This window comes from Theobroma cacao, chromosome 10 (assembly GCF_053813885.1).
Source record: "Theobroma cacao isolate CCN51 chromosome 10, ASM5381388v1, whole genome shotgun sequence".
Taxonomy (NCBI): Eukaryota; Viridiplantae; Streptophyta; class Magnoliopsida; order Malvales; family Malvaceae; genus Theobroma; species Theobroma cacao.
Genome location: NC_142648.1, coordinates 22,482,340 through 22,510,292, shown reverse-complemented (window position 1 = coordinate 22,510,292; position 27,953 = coordinate 22,482,340). Strand labels below are relative to the sequence as shown.

The 27,953-nt window shown below is 36.3% G+C and overlaps 1 protein-coding gene across 8 annotated transcripts; it reads left to right on the top strand.

Annotated features, from left to right (window-relative positions):
- Positions 1-45: 45 nt before the first annotated feature.
- On the top strand, positions 46-27,816 carry CSTF77 (Tetratricopeptide repeat (TPR)-like superfamily protein). Of its 8 annotated transcripts, none has more exons than XM_088802508.1 (23): positions 46-378; positions 454-516; positions 633-742; positions 2,787-2,887; positions 4,605-4,654; positions 4,784-4,924; positions 5,043-5,171; positions 6,428-6,474; positions 6,962-7,025; positions 8,000-8,120; positions 8,299-8,357; positions 8,440-8,508; positions 8,870-9,010; positions 9,310-9,374; positions 10,276-10,372; positions 10,681-10,740; positions 11,111-11,263; positions 13,324-13,390; positions 13,482-13,583; positions 17,123-17,296; positions 26,183-26,425; positions 26,973-27,166; positions 27,480-27,816. In XM_088802508.1, the coding sequence occupies exons 1-22, from the start codon at positions 319-321 to the stop codon at positions 27,134-27,136; spliced, it is 2,280 nt and encodes a 759-aa protein (XP_088658634.1). In that variant the 5' UTR covers positions 46-318; the 3' UTR covers positions 27,137-27,166; positions 27,480-27,816. The 8 variants fall into 8 exon arrangements, with proteins under 8 accessions (XP_088658634.1, XP_088658633.1, XP_007010609.3 ...); XM_088802507.1 differs by having other exon boundaries at positions 4,766-4,924; XM_007010547.3 differs by having other exon boundaries at positions 4,593-4,654.
- Positions 27,817-27,953: the final 137 nt, after the last annotated feature.

The window sequence follows — 27,953 nt, the reverse complement described above, 5'->3', positions numbered from 1 at the left end:
CTTTTTATTTATATAAATACTATTTTCTTTAAAGTTATATAGTTAATTATTTATTCTCTCTTTCTCCACTGTACCTCCTCTCCTTCTCTTCCTTTCCCCCCTCGGCGGCGCAAGCGGTGTCAGAATACCGGACAGAACGCCCCCTCCATCCCCCGTTTTCCGTCCTCTGTTCCTTCCTCCCCGTTTTCTTCAAGTTTTAAATTACTCTGTTCACAGATTCCCTTTTTTCCTTTCATTTTCGGGTTACGACTTACTACCGAAGTCCCCAAATTTGAGCGAGCATTAAAACCCATACTGCCGATGCCCTGATTGATTCCCATGGCGGCCGTTGACAAATACAACGTCGAGTCGGCTGAAATTCTCGCCAACAGTGCCTTGGTTCGCAATTTTTTTTGGATTTTTTTGTTGAATTTTTTTTCCTGTTTAGCTTACTTTTTCGTTTCTTTGTTCTAGCATTTGCCAATTACACAGGCTGCCCCAATTTATGAGCAACTCTTGTCAAGTTTTCCCACCGCTGTAAATTTCTTCTTCTTCTTTTTCTTTTTTATTAATTTTAATGTCAAGTTTAATGTACTTATATTATTATATAATTATGATGTTAAACAAAATAAAAAATATATATATATTTTCAGGCAAAATATTGGAGGCAATATGTGGAGGCTCAGATGGCGGTGAACAACGATGATGCTACCAAACAAATATTTAGTCGCTGTTTATTGAATTGTCTTCAAATTCCTCTTTGGTAAATACTTTCTTACTCAATTGTTCTTGAGTTTTTCTTCAGAAAAAGAGAATAATGTAAGGCTTTGTGTATTTTTTTTTTTTTTGCTATTTGTTACTTTTGGAATTTTAGAAATAACTAAAATGTAACACAAATTCAGATGTAATCGCTCCATTTAGAAGTAAAATCATGCCTTTTGTTATTCATAAAAAATTATATTGTTGATTTTTTATTATTCTGGAATATTATTTGCTTTTTTATTTTTTAAATTCAGATGCAGGTTTTGCATTGCTGCCGGAACTAAAAAGCAAGTAGTAAAAAATTAAATCCAAACGTTTGAATTGAGCTAAGATAAGTAGTTCTGGTAAAAAATATTCTGTATACCTTTTGCTTGTGCAAGTAGTTCCTTGTACCCTAATGTTTGTCTCTGTTTGTTTCATGGAAATGGGCTTCTGGAAAATGAGTTGTCCTGAAAGGCTCATATATTTTGTTGTTTGCATGGCACTATAGAAAATATTCTCTATTGTTTTGTCTGCCAATGGAAAATTTGCAAATTTTTAAAATTTTTAATCTTTACATAAGAATAAAAAAGATTTTAAAAAGACATAGAAGTTCTTTCATGGCGCTAACTCAACTATTAGTTTTGAGAAAGAAAAGATTAGTTTATGGCTAACAGACATCCAAATATACAGAAGCTATCAGAAGAATGGAACCCTGAAATTTCAATAAGCAATTTAATATTTATTCTTGCATTCAAAGCACAATTTATTGTAACAATGTTCTATGCATAAAGCAAACAGGCCGCCTCCACCTCCATCAAAAAAAGAAAAAACAAAAGCTAACAGCCAAATGTAGATAGTAAGTCCTCTTATGGTAACAAATAGGATGCTTCCTTCCACCATCAGCAAAGCATCAAGTAGGATTTACTAGCTTCCTTAACATGGTTATAGAATAGTGATTTGAAGGAACATCGAAGGGGAAGAGGGTGCTGGAGAAGGTCCTTGAAGAAGGAAAGAGAGATCGACAAGCAGTGCCACAGAGCTTGGGTTTTGAAGCCGTAATAAAAAGGTTGCAAGGTTGTCAGAGTTACTACTGCTGGTTGCCATTCATGGGTTTACTGGAGTTCTGTAGTGGGAAATTGAAGGCTTAGAAGGGGTGAGGGTTTGTTGTGTCGCTTCGAGGCAGGGTAGAGCTTGTGGAAATTGTCTTCCATTTTTCAAAAGTAGAAGACAATTTCCCTTTTGAGCTCCTTTTTCCTGTTGGCTTTCTCCTTATTTTCCTTTGATCACACAATTTTTTGGCTTCCAAACATTAGAAAATATGGAAATGGATTTCTGGAAGCTCATTTTTGTGAAACAAACAGAGCCATAGAGAGCAACAGTCTTTCAATGAGGTGTTCTGAAAATTATCATTTTAGAGGGTTGATAACATGCTTTAAAGTTGTTGAAAGTTAAACTGCTTCTTTACCACCTTCTATTTATGAATCTTATTTTTTAACTCCATTATCTTTGCTGCTAAAGGATATCATAATGTGTGCGTGTCTTTTTTTTTATTTTAACCTTAGAAGACTCTGACTTCTGGGAAATAAAAGAATTTTGGGCCATAACATGGAATGAAAAATAACTGAACCGAAACAGTATTACTTTGTTAAGCTGAACAAAGCTCTTTGGTGAACAAGCGAATTTCATACTTGCTGCATTTTTGCTTTGATTGTTCACTAATTTTAATGTACTTTTTTCTGGTTAGTTTCTTTTCATGACACTATCATAAGCAAACACTTACTTTTGTAGGCTGCTGGCTTCTCTCTCTCTCTCTCTCATTGTTTTGACCTCCACATGGCAAATCTTGAATCACAATTAGCAAAATGAGTGGAATGAATGAGGGCATAGTTGTATGATTTGTTAGAGGATGTTCCATATCTAATTCCAATAAAAAGATTTCAATTATTTATGTTGTGTTTCAACATTAATGTGCCTTCTTTGGTGTTTGGTGCAGTGGAGTTGTTTAGAAAGAATGGCAACTTGACTTGATAACTTACGACATCATGCTTCTATTTGTTTTATAGGCGCTGTTATATTCGATTCATCCGGAAGGTCAACGACAAGAAAGGTGTAGAGGGTCAGGAAGAGACTAGAAAGGCATTTGATTTTATGCTTGGCTATGTTGGTTTGTTTTCTCTTGAACCTTAAGGCTCTGTGGTCTTTTGGAGTACTTATTACTTATCTTATTAGTTTAGAAATGACATGTAGTGCACACACTCAATCATATTTGAAAACAAAAGTTGAGGATTACAGGATTGTTAAGTAATCTTAGCAACAGAGCTACAATGCATGTAAGGTTTTTGTGGTCATTATTTTGTGATTGGGACATCATGATCACTTGAATAGACTTACTATAAATTATATTTAATGAAATATGAAGAAATAAGGAAGTTTTGTTTGTTTTAATAGAGACTGTGACTTGAAATGACTGTTTTAAAGACTTAATGTTCCTCTTGCCCCTTGTTGACTGTTCTGAAAGACTTAATGTTCCTCTTACAATGTAACTAATTGTAAGCAACACCTCAACCTCATTGCATCATATTCCATCTCTTCCATATATCTCCCTTTTCACTTTTAAGTCTCCTGCATGGATCAGAGCCACTTGAGGTCAACTCAAATGGCCAATTGACCCTTCCATTTACAGTGATAATCCGTCTCTCTTCTGTTGTAATTAATGTTTGTGGTAAATGGTAGTACTATTTGTCTCTTCATTTGCTGTATTCGCTTGTGTTTGTCTCATCCATCCCATGTATGAATTAATGAAATCATTTTTTTTTTTTTGTTGAATCTGTTGGTATTCAAGATGTTTCAGGTCGTGTTTAATGCCTATACAATCTGTGCCAGATGTCTATCAATATCTGATGCAGATACACATTGGATATGCGAAGGCCAGAGTGGTATTACTTCATGGTTAAAAAATGTCATAGGCAAGGGTCTAGTTTGGCATCGTGATAGGATTGGAAAAATGTTGTTAGAAAACTATGATTACTCAAATACTAGTTTGGGTTGAAAACTTTGAACCTATTTGGCAATAATTTTGTGAGCCAAAACAATCTTTTGGGAGTTAAACATAATGGCAAACTAAACTGAGAACAAACAGCCGAACTTTCAACAAAATTTGAATTAACTTGGCCACCCTTAACTCAAGTAACTTTAAGTTTAGAACTAACTCAGCTGCATGATAAATGGAGTAAGATTTAACTCTCAATTTCATTTAAACCAGCTGCACCAGTTTCCATGTGACCGGAATCATCATGCCCAAGCCACCCCTGGTGTGTAAAACCAGCTTCACCTTGCTTCTAGTAGACCATAGAAGGGCGCTGGATGTGACATGTACTTTATTTCCTGATGGCCTATAGTGAAAAAATCATTTTGTGTCTTGTAGAGATCCTTGTTTAGATGTTTGAACTTTTTTCTGAAATCCAAGTAGTATCTACAGAGGCTGATTCTACAAAGTTTTAGTATCTACCACCATGTTTAGATACTGTTTGATCATCAAGTACATGTTCAATTTCTTATATCAATCTGCTAAACTAAAAATCCAGTATTAATCAGAGCAATAGATGAAATGGTTAAAGTCGGATCCTATAATTATTCCTGGATTGCTTTGAAATTTAAGGGAAGGCAACTACAATGGCATGTATATTATTTGCTTTATATCGTTAATAAACATGTAAACTATTAGAATGGATTAATCTAGTTAATTAAACTGTTTAACATGCATTTGAAAAACATATATTACTGGAAATAGGACTTTCTGTTCAAAAGACTAGATGGGATTACCTGTTTAGAAAATTAATTTTCCAAATTTCTGATGCTTATGTTATCAGGTGCTGACATAGGATCTGGACCTGTGTGGATGGAGTACATTGCATTTTTGAAATCACTGCCGGTTGGTTAAATTCTTCTAGATTTTCCATTATCATTAAATTGCTATTCACCTTTTATACCCACACGTGTGTATATGTATGTGTATGTGTGTGTATGATACTATTCTCCTTAGCACAAGATGGTTTTGCAGGCTGCAAACACTCAGGAAGAGTCACAACGGATGACTGCAGTGCGGAAAGCTTACCAGAAAGCTATTGTTACTCCAACTCATCACGTTGAACAGCTATGGAAGGATTATGAAAATTTTGAAAATTCTGTCAGCCGCCAACTGGTAAAGTTTTGCATGATCTGAATTTTTTTATTTTAGTTTCATATTTGCTAGTTTGGTGCAGTTGTATGCATTCTGTGTAAATATATACGATTGCTGAGCTAATGATCTTATTGAGCAGGCTAAAGGACTTCTCTCTGAATATCAACCAAAATATAACAGTGCAAGGGCTGTGTATAGGGAACGGAAGAAATATGTGGATGAAATTGATTGGAATATGCTTGCTGTACCACCAACCGACTCTTGCAAGGTAATTTCCTGCAAATTGTTTTTGTTTTTTGTTTTTTTTGCTTTATTGGCTCATTGAAGTTCAGTCTTTAGTATACACACACATATTTGGGTTGAATATATAGGGACAATACTTAGCACTATAGAACTGCTGTAAAACAAGTGTTTGTGATGCCTACATCAAGAGTTGCAAAAGGATAGAGATGGCTTGAGAAGTGGTATTGTACTGGGTTAAGATAAAGTAAACCGGGATTTGTTGGAAGTATGATGCTTAAGTGGGATTTTGATTATTAGTCTGTGTGATTTAGGTTAGAGTTTGCTAGAAGTCTCGTACTAAGGAGTTTAGGATCGAGTACTAATTTTAAATCCAACACAATACTCTCTCAGTCTCTCTTCTATGGATCTTAAAAGGCAACGAATGTCAATAAAAGGTTAATTATTTCTAGAGTTCTTGAGTAGTAACTAAAGCTGGTTGTTGATCTGAATTTATGTTTTTACAGTACTGACTGAAATTGAAGAAGAGATGAAAAAAAGGATAAATTCTAGGCTTAATAGATAACACCTGGGGTTGTTTGCTTCATGCAATCTTTAGCATAACTTGCTATAAGGTCTCTGATTTGTAGACTCCTAGTCTGATAATGGACTCCTTGTAAGGGATGAATGATTAAGTATATGAAACCTCTTGGAATAAATTAAGTCCAGACAACATCAAATATAAAAAAATAAGGCCTTAACGCTAGTGCTCTATGCTCCAGCTAACACTCAGCAAACTTCTAAATTGAACTAAATCTTGGTAGAATGAGATCTTTTACTTTCTATCATAAACAAACATAGGATTGTTACTCAAATTAAAATAGTAGAAAGTATGCAAGCTCCAAAAAATTTCTCATCAGTGTCCATCTGCAAAATTAAGGCTCGGGCATTATAGCTGGCCTTTGCACCTGTTTTTAAGACTTTGGGAGGCAGTTTCCTGCATAAAACGAGGCACCTAGCAACTGAAGCCGTTGTTCACACAGTTAGACAAAGCAAGCGCTAAACTAGGCTTTGAAAAGTTCTAAATTACAATGCAAATATGAGCAAATATAACAACATATAGCAAAACGTCAAAGTCTGCGTTGCAATGTCCATCTTGCTTTCTTTGTGGTGTGATTTATGATAGAGCAGAGGCCCATATAACTTACAAAGCTGCTTATATTAAAATGTCTGAATAGTTCTTTTTCATTGAAAGCATTACATTCTTAGTTTCTGCATTTCTAACATGTCATTGTGATCTTACAGGAAGAAATGCAATGGATGACATGGAAGAGGCTTTTAGCCTTTGAGAAGTAAGAAGCAAAGCATTCCTTCCACCTTCTTTTCATGCTTTTCTATGGTTGAATTTCAGCTGTGGTAAAGATATATTGACTTGAGCATTCCCACTATAGATATTTATTATTTTTTCCTTAAAAAAAATTATCTTTACGATTTATGATATGAGATATGGGTTGTTATTTTAATCCATTGTTTTTGGGGATTGACTTTATTTAGTTCTACTGAGCATAAATATCATGTAAACTGGAAACAAGTCAGCAGTTACATGGACTGCCACCAATTTCCATGTTTTGAATTTGGAACACCTATAAGAGCGAAGCAAATATTGTGCTGACTATAGCTAGAACACCTATAGCTGTATCATTGTTGTGTTTCAAATTGTCTTATCCTGAAGGTTTAGTTTCCCTTATTCTCTGGTGCCTGAATAATTAAATAAATTTAGAAAGGACAAATTCTGAATCAGATTAATCATCCTTAACCTTTGATTTAACTGTGTTTCAGAGGAAATCCTCAAAGGATAGATAGTGCCTCCTCCAACAAGCGAATTATATTCACTTATGAACAGGTAGCTGAATATTCAGTACTTCATTAAATAATTGATATGTTTTCTTTCTGCTTTGACTTATGCAGTCCTCATTTCCATGCTCTTTTGTCTAAACTCGCCAACTTTTTCTGGATAGTGTCTTCTGCATTAATCGGTTTCAGCTTTATTTGGGAATTTAATGGAGCTCAACTCAGACCTCTAGTATCCGTTTGCTCTAGTTTTGGTACTTAATTTTTGCTAATTGCTTTTTGCTTTCATGGAAGTTACTATAAAGCAAAAGCAACTAGTAAAGAGCAAAATCATGTCAGATTCAAAAAAAAAAAAAAAGGCAAATGACTAAAATATTAAACCACATTAAGTATAATTGATTTATGTAGAATTAAAAATTTGCCTCACCTTAAGCGGTGCTAGGTGATCTTGTTGAATAGCATTGTGCCTTAGTGTCTAGGCACTTGCTTTGACTGCCTTAAAATGGTAAGTTAAAAGAGTGGGCCATCAACCAAACCAGCAGAGTGGTAATTGGGGGTATAATTATAAGCTTTTCCATTTTTTTTACGAAGTCTTCCTGATGTATTCTATGCTGAAAGTTGACAAAGTAGTGTTTTTGACAAGACATTTGTTGTCATTTCATGGTTTGCTCCCTTGAGATAGTGTTACTGAAAATATTCTCTTGAAAAGCAATTCTGCGACTGCAATGAGTAAGGGGTGCCAATTACATGAAGCAATAGTTAGAGGTGTGGAAATATTTTCAAATGTTTCTAACTTTTAATCTACATTGTAATAAAAAGGTTTTTTTAGTTTCCCTTTCTTAATTTTGTTAGTACTTATATCCCCCTGGGAGCCATTGACTTTGGTTAGTATGTTCCAATATCTATAGATGCATGGATTTATTAGTCCTCTTTTGTCTAAATTATTTTCTTGCTAAATGTTTTGCATTTCCTCATCCTTTGCATTTATTAATGTACTGTTGTTTGCTGCATTCTTCATGTCCCCAGTGTCTAATGTATTTATACCATTATCCTGATATATGGTATGATTATGCTACATGGCACGCAAAAAGTGGCTCCATGGATGCTGCGACCAAGGTGTTTCAGCGAGCCTTGAAGGCTCTTCCTGGTAATTGGTTCTTCTTCTTTCTTTAACTGGAGAAACTTGTTTAGAATATTTCTGTTGACTTATTCCCATCTTGCCATTTTTATCTTTGTATGTTGCTTTGCCTGGAGTAAGCCTCGTGCCCCTTTTCTTCTGTCACCTTTCTAACTTTCCATCTGCTTTCTGGTTACTTGATCTTCAGATTCAGAAATGCTAAAGTATGCATATGCAGAGCTAGAGGAATCCCGTGGAGCAATCCAAGTATGAAAACTGTTAATATTTCCACTTAAAGTTTTGAATTTTTGACTCTTTGCCTTCTGATTTTGCTTACCTGTTGATGCAGTCTGCAAAGAAATTATATGAAAGCCCTTTGGGGAATGGTGCTGACACTACAGCACTAGCACATATACAAGTAAGGAAGTTGTAGGTTGTTAAATATAATGCTTTTATCAATACAGTAATGCTTGGAATAATATTCGACGTTCAGTGCAAGCGTTAAAACAAATAGTGCTTAATTGCCTCCTTGTGATTAAACATGCATATGGTGTATTACATGGTTAAAACTAGAGGACCGAGCCTTCCCCAATAGCAAACTTCCTAAAGATCATGTACTTGGGTTATTCTCTCTAAACTAAGTTTACATTTTTCCCAAATTGTATGTCTGAAGTGTTTGTCTGTAATGGCCTGTAAAAGCGACTTGTGAAAATTATGTTTCCTGGAATTCTAATTATTTTTAAGTCTAATGATTGATTCCATATGTTTCCTGGCTGCAGTTTATCCGCTTTATAAGAAGGACTGAAGGTGTTGAAGCAGCTCGCAAGTATTTCTTAGATGCTCGTAAAACCCCTACTTGCACGTATCATGTTTATGTTGCTTATGCTTTGATGGCTTTTTGTCTTGACAAGGACCCAAAGGTGCTATTCCTTTCATTTTCTGTAAAATATAACTAGCTTCACTTTTAATGTGGCAGCTTATATGTGTTGGAAGTGAATGGCATAAAGGAACACTGCCAGTTAAGATGATGATTATTAGAACCATTCATTTTCTTGTACCTTATGTCTTCTCTCCCTCCACAACCATTGTGTAGGTTTAATGTTATTAACAATAATTCAACATAGAATTGGCTATTTGCCAACCAAAAAATGCCATGTTACTAATTTTATTTATGAAAAAACTCGCTGATTAACTTTTACTGTTGCCATTCTTCATGCAGGTTGCTCACAATGTTTTTGAAGCAGGATTGAAACATTTTATGCATGAGCCTGCATACATCCTAGAGTAAGTTTATTGTTTTGTTAACTATACTCATGTAATAGTGCTTGGATATTATTGTAGTTATTTGTTTCTCTTTGATGCTTTCTTCTTGAAAATTCCCATTGTTACTTAGTAATAAGCATACTATACATTAGGTTTCAGATGAAATCAGAAGTTCAAGATTTCATGGCAGTAAATTTTAAGCTGAGTCAAGTATTAACTCCTTTCCCTTGATCATAATTACTTTTGTTGCTTCAATGGCTAACCAAAGAAGAATTTTTACTTTCAATCTAGATCATTTCAAATTCATGGTTAGTCTAACACTGTTTAGTTTCTTTTAATTGGGGTTGGTTGGAGAGAACTTGACATGTTCAGTCATCAAACTTTTTTGAAAAGGTTTAGACAATAGTTGGTCCTTGAATCTTATGAAGATATGACAATACCATGCGAATCGTCTAAATCGAAAGACTAAAATACATGACCCTGTCTTCTAGAAATTCTCAATTTTAAGTTTTTTAGTCCTAGAGATAGTGAAATGAAGTTTTTAGTTTTACAAGAGAAGATTGTTGAGAGGAACAAGAGTTCAATCATAAATTCTGTTCTCTAACTTGTGGTATAATTTTTAAAATTAAAATATATCTGTCTTCTGTTAAAGAAAGTCATCTGCTGCATCACCAATTTTTCTGCGTTCCTATGTACATTAATGCATTTTGTAGTGATGCTGATTGGTGTGCCTAAGTTGGTTTGAGGTGTTGTTAACTTATGTCCAAAGTGTTCTTTGATGTGTCAACTGTTGTTCCAAAGTGTGCTAAATGCCTTAATATTTTTGGATAATGAATTAAATTTGCGATATGATGCGTTGTTTTCATTGCAATTAATGCTGTACAATGTGGATAAAGACAGTGTTATATTCTGATATGTGCAGATATGCAGATTTTTTGTCTTGTTTGAATGATGACAGAAACATCCGGGCATTATTTGAGCGAGCATTAAGCTCACTACCACAAGAAGAATCTATTGAGGTACTATATTTAACTTAATATTGAATGTAAAACTGATGAAGAGTTAAAATTTTTCCTCCTACATTGAAATTATGGTGGAATTATGCTGGAAAGTGATTAAATCTTTGCCTTCTTCTTTTTTTTTTTTTTTTTTTTTAGTTTTGAATGATTAGGAGCATCCAAGTACAAGGAAACTCTCTTTTTTCTTGGACAAGTTGAATTAAGTTTGTATATAGATAGTGTCACTGAAAATCTTCTCTTTAAAAGCAACTTTGCTAATTGTTTGTTAACAATGTAGTAAATGCACATGACACTGCCCTACTTTGCAGGTCTGGAAACAATTCACCCAGTTTGAGCAAACTTATGGTGATCTAGCTAGCATGTTGAAGGTAGCAATTTTCTAGTGGATCATACTTGGTACTTTTTGTTTTCCAGCTTAATTTTGAAGCTGCTCTAGATTTCTTAGAACCCTTGTTTCTGTTATAAATGGAAGTGTTCTGGATATTATTTTGAAGCTGCTGTAGATTTCCAGTTTGATTTTGAAACTGGAACTATGGTGGCTCTTAAATTCACAGGAAAACATAGAGTCAGAGCATTTTATTCTAAATGCTACTGACATTGTTTGGCAAAGACTTGGTAGATCAGCTTTATTGAACATTATCTTGAATTTGTGATTTAAACATTAACCCTGAAATCTTTATCTTTGGTAATTGTGTTTCTTTGCCCGTTATAAGAGCTACTATATTTGTCTTCATATAGGTTGAGCAAAGACGGAAGGAAGCTCTTTCTGGCAAAAGTGAAGAGGCTGCTTCTGTGTTGGAGAGTTCTCTACAAGATGTTGTAGCACGCTACAGTTTCAAGGATCTCTGGCCCTGTACTTCCAAGGATCTTGACCATTTGTCCCGACAAGAGGTTACTCCTATCTGAATATACCATTTTGTGTCTGAGACGGTTTATTCTATATTGCATCCTTCATTCATTTGTTTGATCTGTGTGTAAATAATCATGTCTTGTTGCCAAAATAATAAATTACTGATGTTCTCAGTGATGCCTTGACTTCATGCGCTTTTGGCTTTTGCATTTAGTTTTTGTATTTAGAGTTGGTAGTTTCTGATAGTCATGACTGTAAATTGTTGGATGGAAGTGACACTTCAGAAACAAACTTTTCAATCAGAAAATTAGGAAAAAAAGAAATAGTTGCATGAGAAAGACAGTTATAAAGGTTATTAATTTGTATACTTGGTTAATGCTACAAATCTTGAGAGAGAAAAAGTGATGGTATGATGCATTACTGTTAGAACAGAAATTATGTTTGGTGAGACATAAAAAAAAGTGATTTCTGGTGATTATAATGGAAAGGATGGTTAAGCAGAAGGACAAGTTATGAGAATGAATGCGGGAGATGTGACTAGGATGTTTAGTGAACAGTGGCTTAGGGGCTAATATCTATTTTTACTTGTATATGAGAAGGTCGAGAAATTTGTGAGATTAAGTCTTCCAAAGAGTTTGGATATAGGATTAATACTGGTAACAAAACTTTGGTTGTTGGATTTTTAGTGCTGCCTTGATTTGTGAATAGTAACTTACTCTTTAGGTGGAAATTTGATGAGTACCTGATTCTCGTTTAGGTTAGTGTTTCGCGAGCACAGGGGTTTTGGCATCTAAATGGAACTAGCCAAAATAAGGGAAGATTTTATGCTTGGTTGCATTTCTGAGTGTTGAAGGCCTATAAGGGAAAAAGATAAAATGCACACAGATTGCTCAGGTGTCACGTCTAAGAAGATTCACATTGCACTTATATGTATGGCCTGGATCACACACTTTTAAAAATTTACCTGTTGTTGGATGCTGTCATATACTTGTCCTCCCACAGTAATTCAAGAAGAACTGACACATATACATAGGTTACTTAAGTTTGAAATGTTGCACTAGCAAATATTACTTCCAGTCACTCTTGAACCACAGATAAAGGCCCAGTAATACTGGAAGACACAAAAACGACTTAAGCAGTTCTCCTATCCTTTCCCCAGCAACTGAAAAATGCTCGTAAACACTGTCAAAGCATATGCATTAAAATTTTGAGGGTGGGAGGAGAGTGTTTAAAAAGTGATGAGTGTTTAGATTGTTGTGATGGATTTGAGAAGTAGGTCATAAATAAGCCTAAATGTAAAATCAGAGATATATGCTAATGAATGATGGGCAATTTGGAAGTTCATTGATGTAATGAGGTTGGAAATTTCCATATAAGAAAAATGTGTATTTGATGATAGAAATGGCGGTATGCAAGTTCATAGATGTTTTACATATTGTAAGTAGCATTATCTTTATTTTAATCATAACCTTTGTACTTTATATGGTTAACGTAATGGCATTGTAAAGGTAGAACCATACTTGGGCTCCTTTTAAACTTCTCACTAAGCCAAATGCAATCCAACCATTGGACACCTCTAGTCAAATGCAAATACTCTGATTTGTTCTTGCCCCAGATTATTGAAGTCTGTCTCAATAACATCTACCTGCTAGGTGCCTGGAGCTTGAACAGCATTTATCTAGTATGGTTTAGGGTGTTGAGACAGCGGAAGTGTAGACATACAGTGAATTACTGATTTTTCATATTTTATTTTATAAGTATCACACAAAGATACTACCATTCTTAAATTGATAAAAAACCAAACAATCTTCAGGTAGGTGTTGAAAGTCTAACTCTTGGGCTTTCTTGTGTAGAAGCTCAATCTTGGTGCCCGTGTCTCTGCAATAAATATGATGAAATTTGGAACTTCTTTATGTGTGATTTCTTTTTTGTTTGACAACTGTATTTGTGATGGTATTTGTAAGATGTAAGAATTATAGAAACAAAATACTAAAAGAGACAGGAAAAGGCAGCACTGATGACCTTCTTCTTTTGGTGTCATTATGTTGAAATTATTGACTTCGTATTGCTAATTTTTGAACTCCACTGATATTCTCTTCAGTGGCTCGCTAAAAACATTGGTAAGAAAGTGGAAAAGTCAGCTTTCTCTAATGGATCTGTGACAATAGGTAAATCTTTGCTATTTGTTCTTGTTCCAGGTAAATCTTCTTTAGCTACCATTAGTACCCATTGGACTAATTTTGGTTTTCATTTGTGCAGATAAGAATCCATCCGCACCAACAAGCAATTCAACTGCTTCTGTTAAAGTCCTTTATCCAGATATATCTCAGATGGTGGTTTATGATCCAAGGCAGCATTCTGGTATTAATTCTGGAATCATTATTTTTCAGTAACATGCTTTAATTTTGGTACAAAATATAGGCCTCAATAATCATGTGATTGCTTTCAATAGTATATATTTTCCTTATCAACTTTGGGGATTGTGGATGGATGGAGGATCTTTCTTGTTGTCTTTAGGTTTATATTATAGTCTTGACATATGTTATGCATTGGTCCTTAGTGGGATTGAAATAGAAACTTATAAGAAGTCCTTTATAGAGACTCATGTAATCATCCATGCATGAATAGTTATTGTTTAATGTAATAAATTTTTTTTTTGGATAATTATGATAAACAATTTTATGTATAGACCTCAACAATCTTGTGATTCTTTCCTGTGGGATTCTGTTTCCCTTGGCAACTTTAAGGGAACTGCCATAAACATTTTTTATTGATTCAAGTGCCATGGAAAATGAGAGCAATGGAAATTAGTTGTAGGTTTTATTTATTTATATATTTTTGGCCTGGAAATTAGACTAGGTAGGAACTCCAATATTTTGTATGTTTTCCATAGTACAAACTTAATTATGAAAATCTTGACAGCAAATAATAAACTAATTTGGACCATGATGTGTAGAATAGTTACAATAGAATAACCTCCATAACTCTGCTCAGGACTGAAAAGAAATTGGTCATACATATCAGTTTAACTCGAGGAAAGCAAGAAGAAAGCTATAAAAAAAATATTTTTTGGTTCTTTTTTATAGAAGAGCTATGTAATCCTTTAGTAATAAGGGTTTTATGTCTCTTAGGGAAATTTTTATTTTTATTTTTTAAAATTTTGGATTGCTTGGAGTGAATTTGTTTTAAGCTGTAGGTTTAACTTTCATTTAGGGTTAATATGGAAGCATGCTTATGATAAGAGGAGCAATTTGTCATTTATTGATACATACATAAGTTGAGAATAAAAGCTGTCCCCCCATACTTATGACTTACAAATATAAAACTTTGGATGCTTGAGTTGATTGCTAACTGATCATTACTGTTATAATTGGTGCAAAACCTTGGTCCATGTCTTGGTATGTGGCACACTGGTCTGTCACAGATGGCACATCAAATGGAGAAGCACATGCTCGACCCTCATAATTAACAAGTCTTGAATTATTTCACCATTAAATATAAGAATAAAGTGCAGTTTTTCAATGTTCAACACAGATGTCCACAACAACAGTTATAGATGTGCCATTTAAAGTAATGTATTTATAGTCGGCTGTCAGGTGATCAAGGAATATAAAACTAAAGAGACCTTTTGCAACTCTAAGGAGTCTATCACCTGTAGTAGTAATAATCAAATGCTATAAACTAGGACAAAAACAAAGAAAAGAATATTGGCTTGCAACAGAAGAATAAATATGCAAAAGGGAAAATACATTAAATAAAGGGAATGCTGAAGGACCAGAGTTTACAACTTTCAATGTTTGGTTTGTTACTTTAGTCTAAATTCCTTCTCTGCAGATCATTGCAAATTTCTTTCTGGAGTTTACATTTTTATTATTGACACTGCACTCTCCCTTATTTACTCTCTCTCTCTCTCTCTCTCTCTCTCTTTTGGTTGGGATGAGGGGAAGGGGATACCACTCTATGCAGTAGTACTTTAGGGTTGTTTCTAAGTTGATATAGAGTTCCTTCAAAGAGAACTAGAATCTGAGTCAGGGTTTACTCATTTTTCCTTTGCCTTAGTGTCAAGTTCTGTTCAGACTAGAATCTGAACAAAAAGTGCTCATTGCCACTACTTGCTGGTTGAGGTGAGGTTTGTCACAATCGTTTAGGTATGGCCATAAAATTATTGTCAATCTCTTGAGAACATAAAGCAAGTGTAGATCACTAAATTGCTATAGTTGAGGGTAAGAAGCTGCTTGTATCTTATGCAAGATTATGCCATAGTTTTGTCCCTGGTGTAGTTTCTTCTGTGTGTAAATCATCAAGTTCAGTTTTTGTTAGGATTTTGGTTTGGTAATCTTTAGAATGTAAAGATAGAAGTTGTATTATTTGTCTGGTTGAGTTGCTGAAGATTGAGGTTATATCAGGCACATTTACAGGCGAAAGAGGCATCATTAATGCAGTTAATAAAGTGATGACAACTCACTCACTCTAAAATAAAGAGGGGTAAGGACTGTCATGTGGTAACAAAACGATTTCATTTGACCTTGTCACTGATGGTGCTGGATTGTTCCATGTGCCAATAATGACCTATGGAATTATTTATGGCTATCTCAATATTGTAGCTAACCAAGCTAGAACTTTTCTACAAACTTCTCAGTTTTGTGAGTTCAATCTAAGATCCTTTTACCAAATCTGGTATGTATCCTGTCACATGATCAATCTTTGACATACTCTGATGATTTGAACAATTAATGATGTAAAACTGGCAAGTAACAGTTACAAGACATGCATGAGTAACTAATAAATCAAGCCAAAATCATTTGTCTATAGATAGCAAAACAGTTTAATTAAAAGTGTCCTAGTTCTCGTAGAATTTGGAATGTTATACCTAGGATTATGGCTATCCATCTTTCTATAAATACTATGACGTGAATCCTGGCAAAGCAAATCTGAGAATAAAAGAGAAAAAAATAAAAAAGATTTGAGAATGCTAAATGATAAGAGAACAATAAAATACTGCCAAAGGGCCTAGTGTTCTGGTGTTTTAGTCACAGGAAAAGAAAGTATAGAAAATGTTCTTTTTTCAGTAATTGTCAAAAGATGTCAGAGCCAAGTTTGGCTCCAGGTATCGGTTCTTTTGATTATTGTAAAATTGTAAATAATACAGTAATAACTAAGCCCTGATTTGGTAATTGTTAGAAGATGTATTAATCAAGTTTGGCTCTAGGTATTGGAATCCTTTTGATGGTCCTCAAACTCTAGCATAATAGAAAGCCATAAGAGACCTTTCCTTAAGTTCAATTTTGGCCAACTGAATAGGCAGAAGGAAAATAATCAAGAAAGATTTGAGATTCTCAATTTTTGAAGTTGCTGGAATAATGAGTTAAATAGGTTAAATAAAATCATGTAACTTTTTACTATTATTATTCTTTTTGAAGTCTTTCCCTCTAAACAGGTATAACTCTGTGCTCTTTTCAATTGTTGAAAACAGTTTTTAGAGTAACTGCAATGGTAATGAAGCTGGTTGATCATGTGATGAAGTTATACTCCTAGGTGTAATTCGTAGGAATTATAGTCATTAAGATTTTGGGTGTTTCCATTTTCATTCCCTTTTTTATGTCATCACCCCCTTTTGAGCAATAGAAGAGGGAAGGTTTTGAGAGAGGGTGGGGGTTGGATGTTTAAAATCTAACAAGGTTAAGATGTATACCGCACATGATATTTGTTTTCCAATCATTCTTTAGGCTTGAAAAGGTTAACAGCTTCTTTTTTAGCATTTCTGCTTATTTACCACAGGAAACTGACATGACCAGAATGTTAAAATATCGTGTTTTTAACTTTGACATCATTGAATTATATGCTTGTTGAATCATATTGAATTAGTACATACTTATTAAACTGAACTTGTTCATACGCAGGAACTGCAGCTCCTCCAAACACAACAGCTCCTGCAATTCTTGCTGCTTCCAACCCCTTGTCAAATCCCACAATTTCTGCGGTAGACAGTGGATCTGCCAATGCATTTGATGAAGTACTGAAAGCAACACCGCCTGCTTTGGTGGCATTTCTGACAAACTTGCCTGCTCTTGAAGGTAACTTTTCAAACTTTTACTGCAGTTCTGCATCCTGTAATACCAATTGTCTATCATATAAAGTTATAATCTGAATGCAACATATTGAGGACGAAATAGGAGCAATGCGTCTGCTTGAATTTGTCCGTTTGATTTGGTGTTTTTCATTGTCCCCGTAAATAGAATGATATCTTTGGAAAGTTGTGTGTGTTTGACTGATATTCTCATTTTCTTGTTTAGTCAAATGAGACATCGGGCTCAGTAGAAAGCAACAGAAACTGTACTTCACAACTCAAATTGAAATTACTACTAGAAAAACTAGAGTTTAGATTTAGGAAACCTTTTATATCTGAATGATATCAACCTATGATTTAAATGGTGTTTCTAAGACATGCCTTATGGCATGCTTCAAAGCATAGAATGCCTTGGTGGCTTTGATGCGTTAAATTTACCAGTACAGAGCAAGAGAATAGCATGCAATTCATGCTTTTTGTGCTTTTCCACCATAAATGTGTGCTAAAACGAATCAACAATTGCATTTAAAAATAAAGAAAGAAAGGAAAGAAAAAAGGCAACAAAATCACAATAAATTAAGGCCTGTTGTTAGGATTTAGCTGTTCAGATTTTCAAGAGAAAAAGGAGATGATGGAAAGATGGCAAATTATTTCGCCAAAAGATAGTTGTTGAAGCAGATGTTTAGTTGGTTTGATAGATCTTTAGAACAAAAAATAACAGTTGATACAAAGCTTTGCAAATTGGATAAATCTTTTGAAATCATTGGATGTGGTGCTTAAGTTGTTATCAGAGGCATATAGAGACACCAGATACAATAGATGGCAAAGTGGATTTAAGACTTAAGAGCGAGAAACAGATAAATAGATGGGAAAGAGAGGGAGAGTTAAAGCTCCTATTCTGCTTTTCAGTAATATCAATTTGATTTAGATTTTTATCACTGTCATTAGTACTCGGCTAAATCAAGATCACAAGTTTCTTTTGTTTATTTGAAATTCAAGGGGGCAAAACACTTCATTTTGGCCCTTTAACTCCCTGGTAATCTGGTATCCTTGCAAAAAATTATTTGTTTTGCCCTCTTTTGTCTTTTTTAATTGTCCTCAGAAAAGGACTAGTGCATTTTTTTTTTTTTTTGGAAAGGTACAATTCATTGATTGAAGGAAAATCAGTCCTTCATCTGATTCAAAAAGAGTTTTGAGATCATTATACAATCACCAAAAGTATATTGATCTCAAAACTCCATCCCCTGTACAAATGTCCAAGCCAAAAGCCCCTGGATCCCATGATCAAACCCCGTACACCTATTCCCTATACAAAAAATAACTCAGCTTTGTATAGCTCAACCTGACATCAAAACCAAATCCTACCCCCAGCCTATAAACAATTGTAACCCAATCAGACAAAGCACCAGAATAACATACACCCAGCATGACAACACATTAGGGTTCGGATTAAAACAAAAAACAGGGCCATAACAAAAATAAATGATGCAGCTGCACATTAACAGAGCATTAAGGGAGAAGAGGAAGTACTTGCTATTATACCCACAAAGCACCACTGTGAGCCTCATGTCCCTTCACCAATGGCCGTCAGTAACAATCCTCTTACCAGCACATACCTCCTTTCATTCCTCAATCCAACCATACAATTGCATAAAACCCCAATTTCCAAACTTTTTGGTCCCCCTGTTTCACTAAAGTGTTATTCCATAATCTCAAAAACATTCCCACATCATTAGGAGTGATCCATTTAACCCCCCATATATCACACCATCTTATCCACACTCTCCATGTTTCTTTGCAATGGAAAAATAAGTGTCTCAACAATTTAAATCTCATCATGACATAAAGTGCATCCAGCAAGATCCTCCGTAATCATACCTCTTTTGATCAGCTCATGCTTAACCGCAACCCTTTCATGCATCAACTGCCAAGGGAAGACCTCAACTCTAAACGGAGCAAGGCCGGCTCAAATTTCTTTCCACACTCCCTTGTCGGGGCTGTTGACCCATATTGCATCTTTGCAGAAAGATTTAAGAGAGAACTGCCCCGCTGCCGAGCTTTTCCATACCAAGGTGTGCTCAAGGTCCTTACATAAATGATACTCCACTATGGTTTTGAATTGTTCCCATTGGTTTTCCTCCCATCCAAAAGGATGTTGTCTTAGATTGATATGCCACACCTAATTTTCATTGTTCGATTTGCCATACTCATTGACCAGCCCACCTTTGTCGGTTGCTAGTGCAAAAATCTTGGGGTAGCTTTCCTTGAGGATGCCCTTGGTCCACCTGTCTGTCCAAAACCGGATACGCCTTTCATTACCTATAACCATGTGAAAAATAAAACCTGCATGAAAAATTTGTTAATAGGTGAAAGAGGCTTAATAATGTTTTTCCAAGCAGAGGAACACTCCCTGTTTGTGTTTGTTTTGAGCAGAAGATTGGTGGGACCCCCTCTGGTCTTCTCCACTATCACCTCCCTCCATAAGCTATCCCTCTCTCTTCCATACCTCCATATCCATTTATTAAGAAGCGTTCTATTTTTAATTTCCAGATCAATGATACCCAACCCACCATCCTCGTATTTACAGACCTTATCCCATCCTATGTCATGAATTTTCCGTTTTTCCTGAACTCCACTCCATAGAAACCTTCTTTTTATTTTTTCCAGCTCATTTTTCACTTCTCTTAGAATTGGGAACAAAGACATGAAGAAGATTGGGAGGCTCACAAGCACCAGTTGAAGAAGGGTAACTCTACCCCTATTGAGAGAACCATTGTTTTCCATCCCGCATGGCATGTCTCAAACTATTCTACGATAGGTTTCCAAATTATTTTAGAGTTCAGCCTCGCCCCAAGTACACCGATGGAAGTTCCCCTATCCTACATGCAATCCTTCCTGCTCTTCTTCTAACCAGTTGATCATTCACACCAATACCTATTAGGCTGCTCTTGTGGAAATTGTTCTTAAGGCTGCACACAAGTTGAAAGCATCTCAAAACTCTCTTAGCATTGATAAGATTTTGATGCTGAGGTTTGTAGAAAATCATAGTGTTGTCGATAAACTGTAGATGTGAGATCACAAGCCCATTCCGACCAATAGGAACTCCTTGGTACAATTGTAGAACTTCAGCCTTACTCATCATCTAGCTAAAAGCCTCTGCCACAATATTAAACAAGAATGGTGAAAGCAGACAGCCCTATCATAAGCCTCTTTCCATCCTTCAGTTGGGACGCCATTAACAAGAACAGAAATATTATCAGTCGTTAGGCAACCCATTATCCATTTCCTCCACTTCCTCGCAAACCCTATCTTCCCCATTATAAACTGAAGGAAACCCCAGTCCACACTATCGTAGGCCTTCTCAAAGTCAACTTTGAATAGGAATCCTCCTTTTTGCCCTTTCTCTAAAATGTCAATTACCTCGTTGGCTATTAAGGCACAACCCATCAACTGTCTCCCCTTCACAAAAGCAAACTGTTTGCCTCTAATAATCCCAATAACCATTTGGAGTCAATTCGCTAGGAGCTTCGCCAAAATTTTATATAAACTCCTCACAAGGCTAATCGGCCTATTCTCAAAAATATTGGAAGGGTTTTGGACTTTGGGAATCAAAGTGATAAAAGAATTGTTAGCTCCATGTTCCAATTTTCCTGTTTTGAAGAATACCTCCAAGCTCCTCATTACATCATCCTTCACCACATCCCACGGATTCTCAAAGAAGCTGAAATTAAACCCATTGGGTCCCGAGGCCTTGTTCCCATCACAATTGCATAGGGTATCTCATACCTCTTTTTCCGAGAAGCATTTTTCCAAAAAATCAGCCGCCTTTGTACTCAACACCCTAAATGGACAATGAAACTCCCTCAACATGAACACCCTCTTGCTTTTGTAGAATTCAGCAAAGTATTGAGCCATTGCATTTTTATTTCTTCCGATTGACCGTACCTTACATCAATTTTCAGCTGCTGAATCAAGTTAGTTCTTTATCTTGCTAAGGCCATGATATGGAAGAAACGAGTGTTGTGAACCCCCCTCAATTATCCACTTTACTCTAGATTTTTGTTGCCATTCCCTTTCCTCAATTCTATACAAATCTCACAACTTAGCTCTCTTAGCCATTACCACCTATTTGATATCCAGACCAGCTGTCCCTTCCTGCCATATCTCATTAAGACTCTGAAGCTCAGCCTCCAACTTGGTAATTTTTTCTTGAATGTTCTCAGAGATTTGCTTGTGCCATTCCTTCAATATTGGTTTAAGGCCTTTAAGTTTCCTCCCAAGGCTGTTCCCTCCCCCATTTCCTTCATCCATGCTGTCTCAATAATCCTTAAGAATGGTTTTAAAGCTTTTCTCATCCATCTAGTAGTTGAGAAACTTGAAAGGCTTGGGTCTCCAATCCACCACTCCCAATCCTAGTACAATTGGGTTGTGGTCCAAGATCGAGATTGGCAAGCATTTTTGGACCAAGCTTTCCTTCCTATCCAATAAATCAGCCGCCACCAGGAAACGATCAAGTCTAATAAATGCTAGCTCCTCTCTGATGTTACACCATGTGAATTTACTCCCAATCAGAGATAGATCTACTAAGTCCACTTCATTTATAAACTCATCAAACCTCATTACCAAGCACCCCACTTCACCTCTTCCAATTCTCTCCTCATCTCTTCTTACCACATTAAAGTCTCCCCCGAGAACCTACATAATTCCAGATCTTTCCACAACCAATTTCAACTCATTCCACACCCCATTTTGCTTTCCTTCATCATTTGGTGCATAAAAGTTACTAAATCAACATCTGATATTCAATGTGCTCACCATTCTAATCAACAACAAATAGTTCTTGTGCTCAAATGACCTCCAATTGAAGAAGTCCTGCCACATATTAATAAGGCCACCCGCTTTACCTTCTGACTTCATTGGCCTCCCTACCACTCGGTCTCTTTGCCATAACTTTTTAAAAATCCCATCATATGGTCTCTGCATATTTGTTTTTTGTACAAATACCATGTTCTGCTTGCATTTGGTAATCGCTCGTCATAGTGCTCGCCTTTTTTCACCCCTGCACCTCTCAAATTCCAAGATAGTATAATCATTAATAAAAAGCATACATAGTCGTACCTGAACAGTGTCTTGGGATAAGTTCAAAAGCCAATTGCCTCCCATTCTGTCATTTCTTGGAGTACTTCCTTTTTCGCTTGAAACTCCAAACCCACACTACTACATATGTCCATCATTGCTAATGCCTCCTTCCAGATCATTACATTTCTAAGCTCCTTATCTTATTTGGGCACTAGCAATGTTTTCACTGTCTTCCCTTTTCCGATTTCTCGCACCTTGCATCCCTTTCCCCCAATTCATTGTTCTCCATCCCCAAATTCCCATCACTACATATGTCCATCATTGCTGATGCCTCCTCCCAGATCATGATATTTCTAAGCTCTTTTTTTGATTTGGGCACTAGCAATTTTCACTGTCTTCCCTTTTCGCATTTTTCGCACCTTGCGTCCCTTTCCCCCAATTCATTGTTCTCCATCCCCAAATTCCCATCACTTAATCGCAAACTATCCCTCCATTAGCTCTTTTCTGAGGAAAAATTAGAATCCTCGGCCTCCTTTCGTTCATTTGCTTGTTGGTCCACTGCTTGTACCCAACTCTTTAATTGCCTTTAAGCCAATTTTCTTCCTGCCCTACCATCCTTGCTCTTTGGGGCTTTTCTCCCTTTTACCTTGATCTTTGCTCTTTCCTTTGTTCATCCTACCCATCAATCTCATCCAATCAATTAACACAACATCATCAGCATGTGATAATCCCGGATCTCTATGTCTTCGCTCAAGCTCTCCTATATCTGAACAATCGTTGACTCGTCTCCCTTGAGATCTCATTCACCACCGAATCCTCTGATCAAACTTCATCCTAAGTCATCCCATTTTCGTTAGACTCCGCCTACTCTCATTTGGAATTGAGCCTTCATCTTCCTATCACTTACCCCCAAACTCATTGTTTTTTATCTCATGGTCCTGACATGGGCATTTTCCACTCCCTTGACTGGATATAATTATTCATTGATTTTTTAGACTACTAGGACTGGCCCCATTATCCACGTAAAGCCTTTTAAGGCCCCAAAGGCCATACTTTGTGTGAAGGACTGGATCCCCTTCTGAACTTTAAGATCCATCATCCCTTCTCGACCCAATATCCTCACAAGGCTCATATGAACATCTCTCCTTACCTTTTTTCTTTCTTTGGGCCCATTCTCTTTTGTCACCTGGCCCCCTGCATTTGGCATTCTCGATGGAAGGGCAGTCACACTTCTCAAGCCCATAATTACTTGGCCTTCAGCCCGTGTGGCTAATTCCTCATTCGGGTTTCCCTCCAATCCAGAAGATTTGAAGCACCTTGGTTGGTCAACCATGCCAGCTTTACCCATCAGCTTTCCCCGATAATTGAGGACTCCCAATACCCATCTGTATTGGCTTTTCCGATTGCCCATCCCTAGACATCATCACCACTGTTCCTTTGAAACCCAACTCCACCTCATCTACATTAACGGTTGAGGTTTTATCTCCTTCTTCTCCCTAGATCCAACCTTACTGTTTGATTGGTGATAACCTGACCTGGTTGTTCTAGCCCCTCCAGGCACCAAACAGTCCAAATCACACGATTCCACTCCAACCACTGTTGCTCTCATTGTGTATAGCTTGCCACTGACGATGATCTGGGGGCACGCGGGAATATTCCTGCTTAGCACTTCAACCTTGATACTCACCACATCCAACCTGGTCCTGCCTATGGTTGCTAAGTGTGTTTGAATGAACTTTCCCCAAACATTTCCCATTGTTTCAAAAATTCTCGCATGCCAGAGATGCAAGGTAGTTCTTCAATTCAGACCCGAACCATATATATCCTCTCATCGTTCGCTAAGCAATATGATTTGATCTCTTTGAACGAGACATTAAAAATTTCAGGATACTGATCAAGAAGAAGTTCTATATCATTAACTTAATAAGGACATTCAAACCCCCAGCAGAGACTTCTTCCCTGAATAATGCACTCTGAATCGCCTTGCAGTTTGTTTTGGTCCTAAGTTTCCCCATTGCACTCAGCCTGAGCCATTCAACCTCTTCCTCATTGATGTCCACTTTGACACTATCCACCTTTAGCCCCTGTTTGGTTTTGGTTAGTGTCGCACGAACCCCACTCCTATTGCCCTCACTACCTCCTCAGGTTATTACATCTCTATATGAGCTTTTCTGATCTCCACCATAGAGCTCCTTCTTGTTTTGGTGCATCACAGGTCCTTCCTCATCATTCCTTTCCTTAGGCTTCTCAGCCTCTTCGATGACTAGAAACCTTCCATCCAACCGGATATGCTGCCCGTCTTATGGCTCTGTTCAATTCCTCTGCTGTTCAGTATCGGATGAACCCGAATCTGGCAGACCTTCTCATCGATTGTTTGGGCATGAAGCAGTCAATCACTACCCCAATTTGATCAAAGAACATCTTAAGTTCTTTCCATCCTATTTTTCTGCTCACATTATCTACAAAAGCTGTGAACACTCCTCTTCTCCAGCTGCTGGATGTCAGACTTTCCAAATCTTCCCTCCCCTTCCATAGCCCTTCTGTGAAATTCCTCATTCCCACCACTCACCTTCGACCCTTGGGAGTCCCACCAATCTACTGCTCTCACTCTCCTAGATCCTATCCTATGGTTTCTCACAAGGTTTCTGTCACGGTTCCTCTCTTGGTTTTCCTCTCGGCTTCTCTCAAAGACGCCCTTTCGATCTCTCATTTTGGACTGTGTCTTGGTACTTTTTGACTAGTGTATTTAACTTTGGGATAATGTTTTATTATTATTTTACCCATTTAAGTATATTTTATTTAATATATTAATTTCTTGAGGCTCATGCCTAGGGGCAGAAGCTAGAATAAGAATAATAATGAGAACCTTTTTGAGAAATAATATGTACAAAACTGAATTCAAATGAAATAGTAATGTAATTTAGTAATTGTAAAAAAAAAATAGATTTTGATAAGTATAAAATATACAAATTCCAAGCTTTGAAGTTCATATTGCATATGTAAAGAATTGAATAAAAATTAAATAGAAGTTATAAAACTTGAAAAATTACAAGGATGATTGGAAATAGAAGAAGAAAATAAAGTTATATGCACAATTCATCTTGTGCGCAAACTATAACAACCGAATATAAAAGGAGATTGCTTGACACAGCCTTTAGTGTCAAATGCTTGTTGATTAGCTGAAAAGGTAAATCCTTAATTTAAGGTGTTAAAAATCAACTAGTACCATTAAGAGAATCTTAGAAAATCAAATGAGTAGTTGGTTGTAGAACTAAAAGTATTAGCAAATTAGAGAATTTACCATATTAATACAAAGTTTTGTGAAGGAGGGGCCAAAGACAAAGACAAACTTATCCGTTTTTGTTCGAGAAAGGTATATATAGAGAAAGAGTCCAAAAGGTCAGGGCCCCTGCTAGGCATGCCTCCCCCGACCCCAAGACTTTACCCCTACTTGTGCCTTACACTATAATGTATGAAATGCCTTGCTGTAAAGTTTAGTCTTTTAAACATGGTGTGTACAATCACTTACATAGAACCTTAGAAACTAATAGAGTGATGGTAGCCCTAAAGTCCCAATTCTTTAGCTAGTTGCTCCTGCATCAGTTCATATTTACCAATTTGTTTGTTCATGCATGATCCTGTGCAAGACGCTAAATTTAGTCTTCTACAATGCATTAGCGTGATGTTAGTCACTTGTAGCGAGGTTATGTAAATACTCCATAAGTTCTAATTTCTTGTTTTGTCATCAAGTGCAATTATGTCTATCCTAGTTTATGACTTTCTTATGGGTTTTTTCTTTTTTTTTGTTTCACAGGTCCGATACCAAATGTAGACATTGTATTGTCCATATGTTTGCAGAGTGACTTACCAACTGGTCAAACTAAGAAGTTAACTGCCCTCCCATCTCAAAGGACTACAGGTCCTGCTCCTAGCACAAGTGATCTTTCTGGTTCAAGCAAGTCCCATCCCATCCCTAGTAGCTCATCTTTCAGACCAAGGGACAGGCATCTTGGAAAAAGAAAGGATCTAGACAGTAAGTTTCCTGCCGTATTCATGGGTATGAATTTTGCTAATCCATAGCTTATGTGTTGAGGGTTAACTGCATATTTTTATCATTTCTTCTTGGGATAAGGGACCAGCCATGGTGGGTTGAAATCAATATAAGTGGGATGTGCTATCGCACTTATAGATGTAATTTTCTGTTATTCTGTTGTTGGCCAGAGGTACATACTTTGTGTTAGTGTTGAAGATTCACAGATAGTCAGTGTGTTATTTTTATGAGAGTTCATTGCATCTGGCACTTTTGGCAAGGCATTTGATTGCTGATTTCAACTGGTTGTAGCTCTACAATTAATTGGGGAGTTAAACTGCCTTACTTAGTACAGCATCATTCAGAAAAAGAATTACTATTCTTTCAAGTGAGATTCACAAGCTCACTCAAAGAGATATGATTGTATGAAATAATGCTGTTTTAGTATAATCTACAATCACAATCACTTTCAAAATGGCCCAACTTTTGAAATAGTTGCTAGCTAAAATACATCTCTAAGCTTATCTCTCTTCAGGGAGAGATTTGGCTTATCATTGTTTTCTTATTTTACCAGGGCAAGAGGAGGATGAAACTACAACAGTTCAAAGCCAACCACTGCCAAGAGACGTTTTCAGGATACGGCAAATTCAGAAGGCTCGAGGAGGTTCTGCTTCACAGACTGGATCAGTATCTTATGGAAGTGCTCTTTCTGGGGATCTCTCCGGCAGTACTTACTAATGTGTTCTTGGCTTTTTTGAGAAATGTCTGGTTAGTTCAATAAATGCATCTTCTCCCTACAATTTTGGTTTTCTTATCTTTCCCCATCTCCCTTTTTGTTGTCCATATTCTTTTCTTTATATAAATTCTAAAGTTGCCCCAGAAGTAAGAAAGAATTTGATTAAAATACTACTGTATGGTAATAATAACTTTATAAACTTAATTGGTGAGTTTATGATGCCTGGTTCTAACAATTAGAGGATAGTTGCACTATAGAATTTGGAAAATTAATCAATTAGATGCTGTCAAGTGTCAATGGAGGTGGCAAAAACTTTCCAAACTTAATGATTTGAGTTGAACTTAGGTCGCAAACCTGACTCAACAATGGTAGAGGGAGGGCACAACCTGATGCAGATCCCAAAGATTACAGCACAGCAATTGTCATTGCAGATTGCTAACAAGATTGATCTTGATGAAGCTAAGTCAGTCAGCAACCATCAAACACAAACAAGAGTTCAGATAGCAATGGCAGCAGATCCGATTAAAGAATATTATATCTTCAGCTAAATTCAGAAGCTTATCCTAGCTGTACCAAGTTGAATTTTAAATTTGTAAGCTTGTATTATCATAATTGTTCTTGTTATTATAAATACATTACAAAGGCAATGCAATACTCAGGGCATTTTTCAGCCTTGTTTAAAGGTTTTTAGGGTATAGATAGATAGAGCAGTAACGGTCTCATGAGCAAAGCAGCGTATCCCTATGGCATCGTTCAATTCTGATGTTATTACCCGTTCTCCAACGTTGCCTTAATGTTATTTCAAATTAAATACCTTAA

Excerpts from the sequence above, each read along its gene's own strand:
- CSTF77 (XM_018129328.2), top strand. The coding sequence starts at position 319 with ATGGCGGCCGTTGACAAATACAACGTCGAGTCGGCTGAAATTCTCGCC. Across the intron at positions 5,172-6,427 it reads CACCAACCGACTCTTGCAAG|GAAGAAATGCAATGGATGAC; the intron begins GTAATTTCCTGC and ends GTGATCTTACAG. Across the intron at positions 7,026-7,999 it reads TTATATTCACTTATGAACAG|TGTCTAATGTATTTATACCA; the intron begins GTAGCTGAATAT and ends TCATGTCCCCAG.